Source organism: Podarcis gaigeae, assembly GCF_964106915.1.
Source record: "Podarcis gaigeae genome assembly, chromosome: 8".
Taxonomy (NCBI): domain Eukaryota; kingdom Metazoa; phylum Chordata; class Lepidosauria; order Squamata; family Lacertidae; genus Podarcis; species Podarcis gaigeae.
In genome coordinates, this window is record NC_139684.1 from 66,157,231 (window position 1) to 66,173,630 (window position 16,400).

A 16,400-nucleotide genomic window follows, 5' to 3' on the forward strand; every position below is an offset into this window, starting at 1 on the left:
GTAAGGAAGGAGGTGTTTGGGGCCTGAGTCATGTAGGGCTTTAAACATAAAATATATTCGGAGTTGAGTGTGAATTTCATGCTCTTTATTCAGCTCCTAGTAGCAATGAATGAAACTTTCCCCAAAACGTCTAGCTATATATACATTATTTACACAATGGGCCCCACATGATTGGCTAATTCTGGGCTGCTCCTGCAGGCCAATCAGGTCACTGAGTCACTTCCACCTGGAGCTGGATTGGGTGGCTCCTGTGGACCAATCAGACTGCTGTATTCTGGATCCCATTGTTCTAGGATTCAGCTCAGTACATAACAAAACACTAATGTGAGCACCTTTCAATTGGGCCCAGAAACAAACAGAAAGGGGCTCTCGGCGCAAGATGGCGGCGGCGGATAAACAGAAACATGAGCACGGGCGGGTGAAGATAGGGCACTACATCTTGGGGGACACGCTGGGCGTGGGCACCTTCGGCAAAGTCAAGGTTGGCAAACACGAGCTGACTGGGCACAAAGTGGCCATGAAGATCTTGAACAGGCAGAAGATTTGCAGCCTTGATGTGGTGGGGGAAATCCGCAGAGAGATTCAGAACCTGAAGCTTTTCCGGCATCCGCACATAATCAAGCTGTACCAAGTTATCAGCACCCCATCCGATATATTCATGGTGATGGAATATGTTTCAGGAGGTGAACTGTTTGATTACATCTGTAAAAATGGAAGGCTTGATGAAAAGGAGAGTAGACGTCTGTTCCAGCAAATCCTTTCTGGTGTGGATTATTGCCATAGGCATATGGTAGTGCATAGAGACTTGAAACCTGAAAATGTACTGCTTGATGCACACATGAATGCCAAGATTGCCGATTTTGGCCTCTCAAATATGATGTCAGATGGAGAATTTTTAAGAACAAGCTGTGGTTCTCCTAACTATGCTGCTCCAGAAGTAATTTCAGGAAGGTTATACGCAGGTCCTGAAGTGGGTATATGGAGCAGTGGCGTTATTCTCTATGCTTTGCTATGTGGAACACTTCCATTTGATGATGATCATGTGCCAACTCTTTTTAAGAAGATATGTGATGGTATCTTTTATACGCCTCAGTACCTGAATCCAGCAGTAATTAGCCTTTTGAAACACATGTTGCAGGTGGATCCCATGAAGAGAGCTACAATCAGAGACATAAGGGAACACGAATGGTTCAAGCAAGACCTCCCCAAGTACCTCTTTCCCGAGGACCCGTCTTACAGTTCAACGATGATTGACGACGAAGCCTTAAAAGAGGTCTGCGATAAATTCGAATGCACAGAGGAGGAGGTGCTGGGCTGCCTGTATAACCGGAACCACCAGGATCCTTTAGCGGTCGCCTACCACCTGATTATAGATAACAGGAGAATAATGAATGAAGCAAAAGACTTCTATTTGGCTACAAGCCCACCAGATTCCTTTCTCGATGATCACTTCTCCCGCCCCCACCCCGAAAGAGTGCCATTTTTAGTGGCTGAAACGCCAGGGCAACGCCATACGCTCGACGAGCTAAACCCACAGAAGTCCAAACATCAAGGGGTCAGGAGAGCTAAGTGGCATTTGGGAATCCGGAGCCAGAGTCGACCCAATGACATCATGGCAGAAGTTTGTCGAGCAATCAAACAGCTGGATTACGAGTGGAAGGTGGTGAATCCATACTACTTGCGTGTTCGAAGGAAGAATCCAGTGACCGGCACGTATTCCAAAATGAGCCTCCAGTTATACCAGGTCGACAGTAGGACTTACCTACTGGATTTTCGTAGCATTGATGTGGTACCTTGGTTGTCGAACGGCTTGGCTCCTGAAGAAATCGGCTCCCAAACGCTGCAAACCCAGAAATGAAATTACCGAAGGAAAATCGGGGACTACCACTCCCCAGAGGTCAGGCTCTGTGACGACCTACAGATCTTGTCAGAAGGATTTGGACACTGAAGCTCAAGGAAAATCCTCTGATATGTCTCTTACCTCATCGGTGACCTCTTCCCTCGATTCCTCTGCAACCGAGTTAACCCCAAGATCAGGGAGCCACACGATAGAATTTTTTGAGATGTGTGCAATTCTTATTAAAATACTTGCACAATGAAAAAAAAAAAGAAACAAACAGAAAGCTGGTGCAACTGTTTTAAAACAGCGATTAGCATATGAGACCTGAAGGGAACCCCAGCCAACAATCTGGCGTCTGCATTTTGGACCAATTGAAGTTTCTGAGTTGTCTTCAAGGGCAGTTCCAAGTAGAGTGGATTGCAACAATCCAATCTGGAAGTTACCGGAGCATGTGGCCAAGTCATCTCTATTCAGCTTTTTTATATATATAATGGGGATTAAAGCCTTCCCCCACAATTTAGAAGTGGATAGCTGGGGGTGGGGGTGGGGAGAATGCTGTTGGTGGTGGTGGTGAAGTCAATCACTAACAATACTGGGGAACAGCAGGACCTTGTCTTTGCGAATGATGATGGCTTTGTTGTTACCCAGATTATTTTCAGTTTCGCGTTCTGGAACAGAGAGGAAATTATTTCAGCCCTCATCCACCAGCAGGAGTCTTAACGGGTCCCCCCCCCTCTATTTAACTCATAGATGCTATAAAACTGGAAAGCGCAACATGGAACAGACCGTTGACAATAGAGGACCAATAAATAATCCTTATGAAATTAATTCAGAGCATTTTATTTTCCAGAAAGGGGTGATGATGCATGAGTATGGTGGAAAACCAATTATAAAATGGAAAGATTGATGAGTTGCAGGAGTATAGGAATTCCATTCAGTTTGGATTGTCTTCTGCAGCTCAAGCCACTAAGGCTAAGATCCTGTGTGTTTACAAGGAAGTAGGGATTGGGGGTGGGGGTGGAATTCGATCCAGCACGCGTATAAAGGCAAATTTACTGGTTTTGTACTTTCTGAAACAAAGCACAAACTGAATCACAGCCTAACCTAGGCTAGGGACAGGGAACAAAATTTAGTTCAGTTCAAATTTTAATGCATACCTACTAAGTTTGTAAGGTCCATATACTTAAAGCTATGGTTTTCCCAGTAGTGATATATGGAAGTGAGAGCTGGACTATAAAGGTGGCTGATCGCCGAAGAATTGATGTTTTTGAATTATGGTGCTGGAGGAGACTCTTGAGAGTCCCATGGACTGCAAGAAGATCAAACCTATCCATTCTTAAGGAAATCAGCCCTGAGTGCTCACTAGAAGGACAGATCCTGAAGCTGAGGCTCCAATACTTTGGCCACCTCATGAGAAGAGAAGACTCCCTGGAAAAGACCCTGATGTTGGGAAAGGTGGAGGGCACAAGGAGAAGGGGACGACAGAGGACAAGATGGTTGGACAGTGTTCTCGAAGCTACCAGCATGAGTTTGACCAAACTGTGGGAGGCAGTGGAAGACAGGAGTGCCTGGCGTGCTCTGGTCCATGGGGTCATGAAGAATCGGACACGACTAAGCGACTAAACAACAACAACTAAGTTTGCTCATTCTGATGCAATATGCAATCTAAAACACAGTTAATGCTTTAAATTTGCATATCTTGAATTTCGTGGTGCAGTTCTTCAATGAAATAATGTGTAGCAAAATGCAGTTATTAGTGGAAAGAGTGCACAGAAATGCATACTGGGTATATTGCTGAAAATAATACATAAAAATGCATTATATTTGGGAAAATATAGTGTTTACCCAAATGTTTACATTACGGGAAATTAGCACTAAAATGCTGATGAATTTTAGGATTATTTTTTTTAAATGCAAACTGATGCAGCAACCTGGAGAATGGAATTAAGAGTGGGAAAATGACACATTGAAATTGATACATTCACCTACCCCTGTGGACAACTCAGCAGCCGAGAGACACAAACACAACTAGCAAAAATGGTATTGTCAAACCAGGCAACTATGCACAATCTCTTTAATTTCCTAATTTGGAGCTATTGTCACTGTGGAAGCTGATGTCCAGATTTGCGTTAAAATGTTCCACAAATAATGGATGTTGTAGAGATAAATGTATTCCCATACAGTGGAGAAATCCACACACCCCCTTTTAAAAACAGAACTTTATATCATAAACCATTCTGAAATCGAATGGCAGTGGGATCTAATCTCCAAAACTGAATTAATGATAAGATCTAACACCTGAAGTTGCAAATATGTATGACCTAGCCCGAAATAATTTCACCAGGGCAGAGCAGTTTGAACAAAAAGAGTTATCTCCTAGTACTGGGGTGTAAATCTTACAGGCATGGTCTGGTGTTTGAAAGGTGCTCTCTCAACAGCATCTCTAAATCAAACAAGGCAAGCTGCCAGCAAGGACACATCTGTCTTCAAGGTCTCTGCAAGCACCAGAGTCTTTTACTTTCCAACTCCTTTTAGATGGAAAATTCTTTGTGGATATTTCTTCATGTATATAAAGCTGTCTTTGCACAGTCCCCATTGGAGGATTTGCTTCCCAATCCTTGAGTGCTAGATTCTGGAATTTCTTCACAGTAAATTTTAGGTGGAATGCTAAGCCAAACCATGGCTTAGAGCAGATGTGTGAGTGTGTGGGCTCCCAAAAAAGAGATCATAGCTGTTCTGTCCTCCTGTTGCTGCAAGCTAAGTTATGGCTTGGCTTAGTGCATCATTCTTGCTCCAGGCAAACCATGAGCTGTAACCAGTGCTATTTTTCTAGAAAAAGAGGTGCAGGAACTCACCACGAACACCTCCCTTGTTCTCTTATAATGGCAATGGTGCCCACCTGAGAGGTGCCGGAATTGAGTTCCAGCAAGTTCCAGCTGAAAAAAGCCTTGGCTGTCACCAAGGTTTATTCTGAGTTTACCACACTTGTGTTGAATCTCATTTCAACTCTGGCAGTGGTGTAGCATGGGTTGCCAGTGCCTGGGGCTGTGCGGGAGGGAAACAGAGTACACATGCACATTCAACTGCTTAATAGGGTCCGCATCACCCAGGAGAGTGCAGCCGCAGAGATATAGAAAAGAAGAATCGTTCCGTTGTCTGGAGAGGTGAATTCCTGGTTTTCAAAGAAAATTCATTTTCAGTGGAGCCCAGCGACGGAAGCACGCAGCTATATTGAGGCAGCGCCAGGTGTTGTAATTTTGCACCCTGTAACACTTTTGTGCCTTGTGCCCCCCGAAACTACGTCACTGAGAAAGCATCCTTGACCACCACAGGGGCAGTTGGGCAACTTGAGGAGTACAGAGCAGCATACCCAGCCCTGTCCTCCAACTCCTCAGTGCCTATTCCTGATCCCCTGAGCCAGTTGCCTCATTCTACCTAATGATAGGGCCGGCCCTATCCTTGCTGCTCCAGCAGCCCTTTTGCTGCACCTTGCTCCACCCCAGTTCTCCTTCATCTGTGTCCTTTATCTTGGTAGGTGCAGATCTGAATCATGATGATGTCAGATGAGCATACATCTATCTATCTATATGCATGTGCCAGTGTTGTGGCTCACCAAACAACGACACTTTTGAAATAAAGATGAAAGCTCTTCATAAATAGTAATTAACTTTGCACACAGAAAGAACGGGGTAGCCGATATAGATGGGAGAACATCTGGGCTGCGTTCCCAGCTCTGATTCACTTTTGTTGGAAACTGCCTCTGAGGATACAAGAGAGCTTGGGTTATTCAGGGGGAAATCATGTTTTTTACAGTTGGGGAGGTGTTATATGGATCAGTTAGAAAATGTTTGACATGCTCCAGAAGGTCTCTCATTCTCTGTCCGTCTGTCTCTGGAGAGCTAGCTATCTGTTCATGACATATACCCTGTGCCTCAGTTGGCCCACGCAGTAGGTGGTCAGGTTAGTGATGGGGAATTTTAAATAGCTTTGTATGTCACCAACGCTCTGTCACATTTGCAATTCCTTCCATTCTGTTTCCAGTTCTACTTTTCAAAATGCTGGTTTTAGAAACCCCGAATCTCCAGTATCGGACAGAGTTTGCCACTGAATTATGGATTTGGGGGGTGTGATTCAATTGAAGTGTTATCCACACTTCCTCTTGTCCCACTGCTCCCCTCCCCCCAGGAAAACTACTTTTTAGTGCTCAATCGGACTGAACAGATGGGTCTTTGGTCTAATCCAACAGGATCACTCCTGTCTTCTATGTTCTCCCGTGTTTTTAAAATGCATTCCATTGGGTGTTCCTATTTTTGTGCCAAGTTCCCCCTTGCTGGATTTTATGCTGGTTTTAATTGTCTGAGCTGCTGAAATTCATGCTGATTTCATTGGTGGTGGTGGTGGTTTTCGGTAGGCGGGTGCGTTTTGGGGCTTCATTTTGTTCCGCATTCAGTGACTGCATTGCGAATTGTCTTCTGTATTTTATTGCTTCTGCGAGTCACCCAGAGAATTTGGTTCGAAGGGCAGCATGTAGGAACAATGGAATGAATGCTTTTTGCGGGGTTATTGCCCATGGCTTCGCTCAAAGAATTCTGGGACTGGTAGTTTGTTGAGGATCCTGACAGTTGTTAGGACACCCCTGTTTCCAACAAAGAGTGACAATTTCCAGGGCTGTTTAACAGCCAATCCCTCTTCCCAGGGAACTCTGGGAACTACACTTCTCTGGGGCAAATGGGGTCTCCTAACGACTCTCATCACCCTTAGCATACTACAGCTCCCAGGATTCCTTGGGGGAAGCCATGGCTGATTAAATGTGTAGTGCAGATGGGGCTTATGTTAGGACCATTAATTTCAATGGGTTTACTCTGAGTAAAAGTTAGTTGGCTACAATCCCCAGCATCCACCAATTCCTCCCTGGGAATGCCTTCCTAAATCCCTGCCCCCCCCCAAGCCATGCTTACATTTAGACTCAGAGGCCTCTGAAATAACTCCGCCTGCCCATCAAATGCCCATCATTATCATAATTTTGCATTTGTATCCCACCTTTCGTACCAAGCTTTTAGAAGACATCTGAAGGCAGCCCTGTTTAGGGAAGCTTTTAATATCTGAAGGACTATTGTTTTGTTGGAAGCTTGTTTGTTTTTAATATTCTGTTGGGAGCTGCCCAGAGTGGCTGGGGGAACCCAGCCAGATGGGTGGGGTATAAATGTATAAATAACTATTATTATTATTATTATTATTATTATTATTATTATTATTATTATTTTCGACAAGGAGCTCAAAGTAGCGTACATGGTTTCACTCCCCCTCATTTTATCCTCACAACAACCCTGTGAGGTAGGTCAGGCTGAGAGACTGTGACTGGCCCTGAGGTTACCCAGTGAATTTCATGGCCAAGGGGGGCTTTGAACCCTGGTCTCCCAAGTCCTAATCCAACACTCTAACCACTACACCATACACAGCATGACAAGAGAGGTACAGTGTTGGGAACCCCATTGGGGAAATGGTTGTCCCCACCCTCCATCCCCAGAAGCCATCATAACAGAGCTGCCTCCAGAGGAACACAGAGGGGACCTTCTGGCTTATTGGGCTGAGGGATAAAAGTTTGGGACTTTCATTATTTCATTATTTATACCCCACCCATCTGGCCGGGTTTCCCCAGCCGCTCTGGGCAGCTCCCAACAGAATATTAAAAACACGATAAAACACCAAACATTAAAAACTTCCCTAAACAGGGCTGCCTTCAGATGTATTCTAAAAGTCAGATAGTTGTTTATTTCCTTGTCATCTGATGGGAGGGCATTCCACAGGGCGGGTGCCACTCCCGAGAAAGCCCTCAGTGCTGGACCTCATGGCTGAACGATGGGGGTGGAGATGCTCCTTCAGGTATAAGTCATCAGCTTGGAGGTTACTTTGGGATGTGAAGTTGTTGGATGTTTTTATTGGACTTATTGGTGATCTTTAAGTTCACTTCACTTGATGAATGTTAAATGAATGCTGATGTTTGACTTTCTTTTTAAATGCTTTTTTATGCTGGCAGAGATATTGTACTTTTTATTTTGTACCATTATTATACTATACTGGTTTTAGATTTGTTTATTTATTTAACGTGACCCTGTTTGAGCACAGATGCATTGGCGGAAAACTCTCTGTGTAAATACGCAGGCGAGGACTACGAAGCAGGTGATCCTGACGGGAGGTGTATCTTCCCCCAGAGCCGCTTGGTTTAATCTCATTGTATGTTTTTCACTGCCAATACTGCACCCCTACGGAGGTGCCTTTTCAGATGCTTCCAAAGGCAAGCACATCGCCAATTAGTATCCCTGCAGGGCAGCAATGGGTTTGATTTGTGCCAGAGGGTCGATGGAGATGTTCCCTCGCCCTTTCATTCCTGACTGCGTGATCCTGGCCAAGTTAGTGGAGCTGGCAGAGGGGAGAGAGGCTTCGTAATTAGCAAGAGATACTCTGGCAAACTGCTCTTCTGGAAAAGACTTCTCACAAGCTGAAAGTAGCTAGAGGCCATACTGCAAGTGACTGACTTTTTTCTTTCCTTTTGGCAACATGATGTGACTGTGCTTAAGCCAGAGTGTGGATTTTGTGAAAGTTGTTGTTGGCCTCCGTCTGTCTTGAGTGATGTTATAGGAAAAAAACCTGCTCCTTTTCCTTATGGGGTATCCAAGAGCCAGTATACAGTCCTTAAGTGGGTTCCCTATCGGTTGGAGAAAATAACAGAGGCCAACCAGAGAATATTGAGAAGCAAAGCAGCTAGTAAGCCTGATCTTTATTAACTGTTGCAACAGGGTCCCCACTCACCACACACAGGAGGGAGGAGAGAACCCAGAACGATGGTGCGCAAGCCCTTACACAGACTTTTGAAATTGGCCACCCTGTAGCCCAAGACCACCCTCCTAAAACATCATACATACATCGCAGAAGGAGGCGGTCTACAGCAGAAATCCTGTCTGCCAGGATATCTGATAATGGTCACTGATTGCTTTTGTGATGGTAAATACTTTTAGTTCCTGAATCCAGGTCACAGGCTCACCCTATTCATACACAAATACACCCCTAAGACAGGATTTGTAAGCAAAAGAGAATGGGGAGGCTTTCGCTTTCCCTTTCTCCTTGCAGAGAAATATTTGAGTTCACTGGGAAAGTCAAAATGGCTTCAGCAAATGGCTTCAGGATAGCTTTCCTGTACTATTTCAGACACGTGGTTTATATACTTATGTATGTGTTTGCCTCGTACATTTTTGAACGTTTATTTTATATCTGGGACCTTAGAATTCTTATAACAGAAACAATGGAGTGCGCCTTCAGAGGTGAAGTCAAACTGATGTCCCTGGGGCACAAGCCTAGACAGTATGTATGGAGGTCCCGGGCTGCCCACCCTTGGCCTTGGTGTTCTGGTCCAAAGGAAAACAGTAGAAGACCCTGTGGCGAGCATATCGAGGGTCTTGGAAGAGATTCTCAAGTTTAGAGAAGCAGCAGGTTTTAAACTAAATAAAAGCAAAATGAAAGTGTTGATGAAAAATGTGACAGAGCAGTTTAAATAAGACCTACAACAAGTAATGGAACTGATGATTGAGAAGAAAGTTTAATATTTAGGAGTATGGACAACAGCTAAGAATATAAATATTTTTAAGGATCACTATACAAGAGCTTTTGGAGAGAAATAAGGAAAGACTCAGAGGTGTGGGGAAGAATGAATTTATCGCTATTGGGAAGGATATCAGTAATTAAAATGAATGCATTGCTCAACGTAGGGCTACATCAATCAGCACTAGCATTTCTGCTTGCCCAATGGAATTGTCTCCCCTCTCCCCTGTGCTGTCCTGGGTGTTCTCCCCACCCTCCAGGGTGGTCTTGAGGAAGGTGCAGGGAACATGTGATGGGAAGGGAGGCAGGGAAAGGGGAGGCAGGGAAAGGGAGGCTGAGTGAGCAGAACAGCAGAGTTGAAACCGGCCCAATGTATTCACATTATCTTTTGAAGAGTCCACAAGAGTCAAGTATCCCTCCAGACAGCCTATTCCCCATTTGGCCCTCAATAATAAAATCTCTGTTAAGACTCGCCAGCTGCCTTGATTTGGATCCTCATAAGCCAGCTCAATAACTTAGCATCTTCTATTTTATATCCGCGCTGCCTCTTTTAATAAAATTGTATATTAGTGCTGAAATATACTCAGAGTCGCAAAGTGATTTCATGCTCTTTATTCAGCTCATAGTGGTGAGGAGGAATGAATGAAAGTCCCCTCAAAGTATCTGCTTTATATATATTATTTACACAATGGGCTGCACATGATTGGCTAATTCCGGAATTCTACTGTAAGCCAATCAGGTTGTGGATTCACTTCTATCTGGAGCATGATTGGGTGGTTCCTGCCAACCAATCATACTGCTGCATTGTTCTAGGACCAATCAGACTGCTGCATTCTGAATCCTATTGTTCTAGGACCAATCAGACTGCTGCCTTTTGGATCCTATTGTTCTAGGACCAATCAGACTGCTGCAGTTTGGATCCTATTCAACTCAGTACATAACAAGTGCTTTCTATTTTAATAAATCAGCTTCGTTAGTTTCATAGCATCTTTGCGGCCGGTGATTCATTACAGCTTTGTTTTGCTTCTTCTCAGGATCTCTTGGACTCTGTGGGCAATTCCACATTAGACATTTATGGTGCATTTGCTGTGCCCCAACCACACACTCTTGAGGGACGGGCATTGTGCTTGTGTTGTATGTAGCCTAATCCCACCTTGTTAAGGCAGATTTTCCTTTATCGGGGCGGGGGGGGGGGGAGAGGATGGATAAGACTGGTATAGCAAAAATAGTAGCTGTTTCAAAGCTATTGGGACAAATGCAAGATTATGATACACAAGATAGGTAAGGTAAAGGTACCCCTGCCCGTACGGGCCAGTCTTGACAGACTCTGGGGTTGTGCGCCCATCTCACTTAAGAGGCCAGGGGCCAGCGCTGTCCGGAGACACTTCCGGGTCACGTGGCCAGCGTGACAAAGCTGCATCTGGCGAGCCAGAGCTGCACACGGAAACACCGTTTACCTTCCCGCTGGTAAGCGGTCCCTATTTATCTACTTGCACCCGGAGGTCCTTTCGAACTACTAGGTTGGCAGGCGCTGGGACCGAGCAGCGGGAGCGCACCCCGCCGCAGGGATTCGAACCGCCGACCTTTCAATCGGCAAGTCCTAGGCGCTGAGGCTTTAACCCACAGCGCCACCTGCGTCCCGCTGATACACAAGATACCTCAAGCCTTGTTGTGTATGTCCCAGGTCCATCACTGAGATAAATCTAGGGGAGCATTATCAGTGGTCCACCATGGACCAGAAGCGCAGCTCACATCAGTGGGGGAGTCGTGCCTTCCATGTCTATTCTCATTTAGCTCTTTTTGCTTATTATCACACCACTGCCCATGTATACCAATCGGAGTGAATGGTCAATAAAGACAGGATATAATCTTGCCTCTGTGTAAGCTTTGTGCAAGCAAATCAGGATGAACACTCAATAAACCTGGAGGGGTCTTTTCAGAAGGGGAAGTGAGCTGGCTTAGCCTTGCGCAACCCAGGGAGACAGGAAAAATTATATGAATAGCTTTTCCTCTTTCTTTTCACCCTCCAGAGCAGTTGTCTGCGAATGGCCAGATTGCTGAAAGCCTAAACAGGTTTGAACCCTCCTGCTGAGACCTGGCCGAGGGCAATGCTTGCTTGCCTGCCTGCTTGCCTGCCTTGAGCTCTCAGCAATTTGGCCATCCTACAGGAAAGGGGGGGAAACCAATACTTTGCCAGAGGGCTATAATGTCAGAGCAGGCATGGAAAGGCTGGAGGGCCAGATGGGAAACTAGCCTCAATGGTTGCCCTAGCAAGCCAGCTGTCAGATTTCTAGCTGTTTCTTATCTCCTCATACACAATAGGAAATAAAACCCGATCCCAGGGGCATGAAAACAGGCAGGATGACATGGTGGCTGCGTACATTCCCCTCAGAGTTTAAAAGGGCTGGGGGATAGAGCTACAGCAGTATGCAAAAGATGGACACTCTTCTAGACCTTTAACTCCAAATGGCAGGAAAGAGTCATAAAGCCAAGCTGTCAGGCAAGGCCAGTATAACCTCTGTCTGTAAGAGTCGTATGGACAGGGCTGGCCCGCCCTAGAGACTGACTGAGCCCCCACCCTCCAAAGCCATCGCTTTGTTGTTTAGTCGTTTAGTTGTGTCCGACTCTTCGTGACCCCCTGGACCAGAGCACGCCAGACACTCCTGTCTTCCACTGCCTCCCGCAGTTTGGTCAAACTCATGCTGGTAGCTTCAAGAACACTGTCCAACCATCTCGTCCTCTGTCGTCCCCTTCTCCTTGTGCCCTCCATCTTTCCCAACATCAGGGTCTTTTCCAGGGAGTCTTCTCTTCTCATGAGGTGGCCAAAGTATTGGAGCCTCAGCTTCAGGATCTGTCCTTCCAGTGAGCACTCAGGGCTGATTTCCTTAAGAATGGATAGGTTTGATCTTCTTGCAGTCCATGGGACTCTCAAGAGTCTCCTCCAGCACCATCGCTTTAGGTAAAGGTAAATGACCCCTGGACAGTTAAGTCCAGTCAAAGGTGACTATGGGATTGTGGCACTCTTCTCACTTTACTGGCCAAGGGAGCCGATGTTTGACCACAGACAGTTTTCCTGGTTATGTGGCCAGCATGACTAAACTGCTTCTGGCGCAAGAGGACACCATGACAGAAACCAGAGTGCACGGAAACGCCATTTACCTTCCACCCATAGTGGTACCTATTTATCTACTTGCACTGGTGTGCTTTTGAACTGCTAGGTTGGCAGGAGCTGGGACAGAGCAACGGGAGCTCACTCCGTCGCCACTCTACCACCTCATTGCTCTGCCACTGAGTTGTAGCCCTTCCCCACCCCAACCTCCTCTTCACTGGAGGGTAGCAGATTAGCTCTGCCTTCCAGCACCTCGCTGCAGCTTGCGCACAACTCCTCCTGACGCCGATTCACTGCACCCTGTGACAAACACTGCAGTGCGGCAGCGATAGTATGCAACACATGCACCTGTGCGATGCCAGATTCAGCCGCCTTCCTCTGTGTTTGCCTTTTTCAATGCTGCTGGAGGAAATGTCACTCAGTGAAATGTACAGCCCAAACCAGCAGCAAGGGGCCATTACTGCCACTGGGGCAGGAGGAGGCAGTGGCTGGGGGCTGGGGAGAGGGGCCCAGGATGAACATTAGAAGTTGCCTTATACTGAGCTCATCTACCCCAATTTTGCCTACACTAATTAGCAGCAACTCTCCCTCCCCTGAGTCTTCTCCCTGACCCCAAGTCCTACCCAGAGATACCAGGGGTTGAACTTTCTACATGGAAAGCATTTGCTCCACCACTGAACTGCCGCCATTTCCTGATGGCCACTTCACTCTGCCTCATGGTAGGGCTGGCCCCACTGGGCACTTTTTATTGATTTAAGATAGCTTCTGGAGACCTACTGAGATCTGACCCATAACCTTTCCTTAGGGAGGGAAACCTAGGAGATGCACTGTGAAAATAAAAACAAAACAAGTCCCTCAGCTGTTGGAAGATCTGAGGACTCTGCCTATTTCTTGTTCCTGAGATGCCCCTCTCTAGACCAAGGTCCCCTTTCTAATGAAGCACCAGTCATAAATGTTGGATATTAATGACCTGTATTCCTTGCTGCAGCTGCCTGTTTGTTGCCCTGCCTGCCGTCTATGAGACAGCCATCTGGCCTCTGTCAATTACGCAGTGGGTCCCACTCTGAAGGGCTACACTAAAGCAAATTAACAGAGCTGTTGAGACAAGAGTAAAAAGCGAATATCTTTGATTTCCTCAATATGAAGAAAATTGATTGCTGGGTTATTGTTCTCCACCCCCCCCTCCACACACCTGCCTTTCACTTTTAAGCACTTGACCTTTTCAAAGTGGAAATAACCTTCATGTTTGGTTTCTCCTTTTTTTTAAAAAAAACACCAGTTCCTTTCCATGTCAACTCATTCTGTTAGATGCCATGAAAACAAAGAAAAGGAAAAAGAGAGAGGGGGTGGGAAATTAAGTGGCTTGTAGAAATCAGATGCTTTTAAGGACCATTCATGCAGGATGTCTACCATGTTTTGAAGGCAGTGGTGGCTTGTGCCCATTGGGACCAGTAGGGCCGGAAGGCAGGGAAGGCAACAGTAGGTGGCGCCAGAGCCAATGACAGGCAGAGCCAACTAATTCCAGTTTTGCCCCCATTCTCTTTTCTGTTGAGTTTTACAAAGGCAAGCTGGGGCTGGCTGGAGGCAGGTGGATGTTGGTGAGGCAGTGATCCACTTACCCTAATGGGGTAGCCTCCACTGGTCCAAAGCACAGAAGCAAGAGTGGCTTTTAAAGTGAACAGAGAGGAGAATATTCCTTCAATGCAGAATGGACAAGGATGGAAGTGTGCAAGAACTGAGCATCTTGACTGCTGCTCAACAACCAGGCCTGCCTGAATGTGGAATCAGCTTGAATTCCTTGGATTCTCCCTCAAAAGAAAAGAAAGGACAGAGGAAATGCAAAATTGTGAAAATTTGACATAATTTTACTGCAAATCTTTCCTTATACATTTCTTTGTATGCAATTTGACCTGACGTACACATTTAGTACAACCAAATATAATATATTTTATAGGTTATTTTCTCTGTATATTTCTATTCACACTTTCCTAAAAAAAAAATTTCATTTTTGTATGCATTATTTGCTTCGAGGAGAGCATCACAAGATCTGGAGAAGCACAAATTTCAAATGGTAGCTGTGCTCCAGTTCACATGTTGCTTTCAAAACTGCAAATTAGATTTGAGTTGGAAATACTCGACTGAACAGAATTTCTCCTCCATCCCTGCATGATATTATATTTTCCTATCCAGCACTTTGATGGAAAGTGTTGTTTGACGCAGCCTCGTAAACCCAAAATGAGCAGGGCCTTCATCTCCCTGCTGATGAAGTTGCTCAGCAGCTTCACTTGCTCCTTAATCTTGTATCAACAACAATGCTAAAGAAACTCTCTTGGGAGAATCCTCCAAGCCAAGAAGAGCGATCAATAACATCTTGCCGGAGTAGGAACGCTTATGAAATAGAACTTGATGCCTGATTCGTTATTCAAGTCAGGGCTGTTTCAACCATTACTACATGAAATGTATTTCCTTGGAGGAAAAGACTGGGAAGCTGTGGTGATGAGCGTAAGCATAGATATAACGCTGTCGCAGTGAGAGTGGACGTGCACTGAGGAGGGCTGGCTAGTCATCGCAACCTCTTAGCTCAGTGGTTCCTTCACCTCCACCTCCACTCCCACCCCATGTATCCCTTGAAAATTGCTGAGAGTCTTGGCAGTTACATTTCTGTTTGTTGCAGCAATTGCCAGGCTCTATGCTAGATGCTCTATGATTTTTAATTTCTTTATTGCCTTTACATTCCCACCTTTTTCTTCAAAAGGTTCTGGGTAGAGTACATGGTTCTCCCCTTCCTCATTTTAATAATAATAATAATAATAATAATAATAATAATAATAATAATAATAATAATTTTATTTATACCCCGCCCTCCCCGGCCAGAGCTGGGCTCAGGGTGGCTAACACCAATAAAATCACAGTAAAAATGTAATAGGAAAAAAAAGAGGGGGGGGGGAGGAAAAAAAAACCAATTTAAAATACAGGTTAAAATGCAATTTAAAATGCAGCCTCATTTTAAAATAGCTGATAAATCAAAACCATAAGGGGAGGGAAACATAAGGGTCAGGCCGAGTCCAAACCAAAGGCCAGGCAGAACAGCTCTGTCTTTCAGGCCCTGTGGAAAGATGTCAAGTCCCGCAGGGCTCTAGTCTCTTGTGACAGAGCTTTCCACCACATTTATCCCCACAACAACCCTGTGAGGTAGGTCAAGCTGGGGGGGGGGGGCTGCAACTAGCCCAAGGTCACCCAGTGAGTTTTGTGGCTAAATGAGGATTTGAATCCCATCCTCCCAGGTCTTAGTCCGACACTTGAGCCACTCAAGTGGGTCTCAACTGTATCGTTATTGCTTCTTTTATTTCTTACAGATTGCATTTTACCATGTTACAACTTGAGATTCATAGAATTCAAGCCATAATACAGTAAAATACAATATAAGGAACAGAAGAGGCAATAAAAATGCAACTAACAATCCATTGATGTGATTTTTCAGTCCACAGACATGACATGGACCAAGTGAAGGAGGCTTGTGGACCACAGTCTGGGAATTCTCACCTTAGCTCTCTCACACACAGTGAAACAGAGGCAAACTGGACATCCTCAGCACAAGGAAGGGCATTCCTGAAATAGAAAGCCACCACTGAGAAGGTCCTGTCACAGATCACCACCAACAGGGCAGCCCCCGGCAAAGCCACCACCAATAGGGCCTCCTCTGTTGAGCACAGGGCCCAAGATGGTTGACATTGCAGAATGCACTCTTTTAGGTATGCATTTTTCAAAATATATATTATATACATATATATTACAAAATATTTCATTCCCTATGCATTTAAACACACACATTGTCAACTCAATTCTACTCTGAGT

The 16,400-nt window shown here is 45.3% G+C and overlaps 1 protein-coding gene across 1 annotated transcript; it reads left to right on the forward strand.

Moving 5' to 3' along the window:
- The first annotated feature begins 370 nt into the window (after positions 1 to 370).
- Positions 371 to 2,100, forward strand: LOC310851286 (5'-AMP-activated protein kinase catalytic subunit alpha-1-like). The gene is made up of 2 exons (XM_083753506.1): positions 371 to 1,786; positions 1,854 to 2,100. Exons 1-2 carry the CDS (start codon positions 380 to 382, stop codon positions 2,097 to 2,099), a joined length of 1,653 nt encoding a protein of 550 aa, XP_083609632.1. The 5' UTR covers positions 371 to 379; the 3' UTR covers position 2,100.
- Positions 2,101 to 16,400: the final 14,300 nt, after the last annotated feature.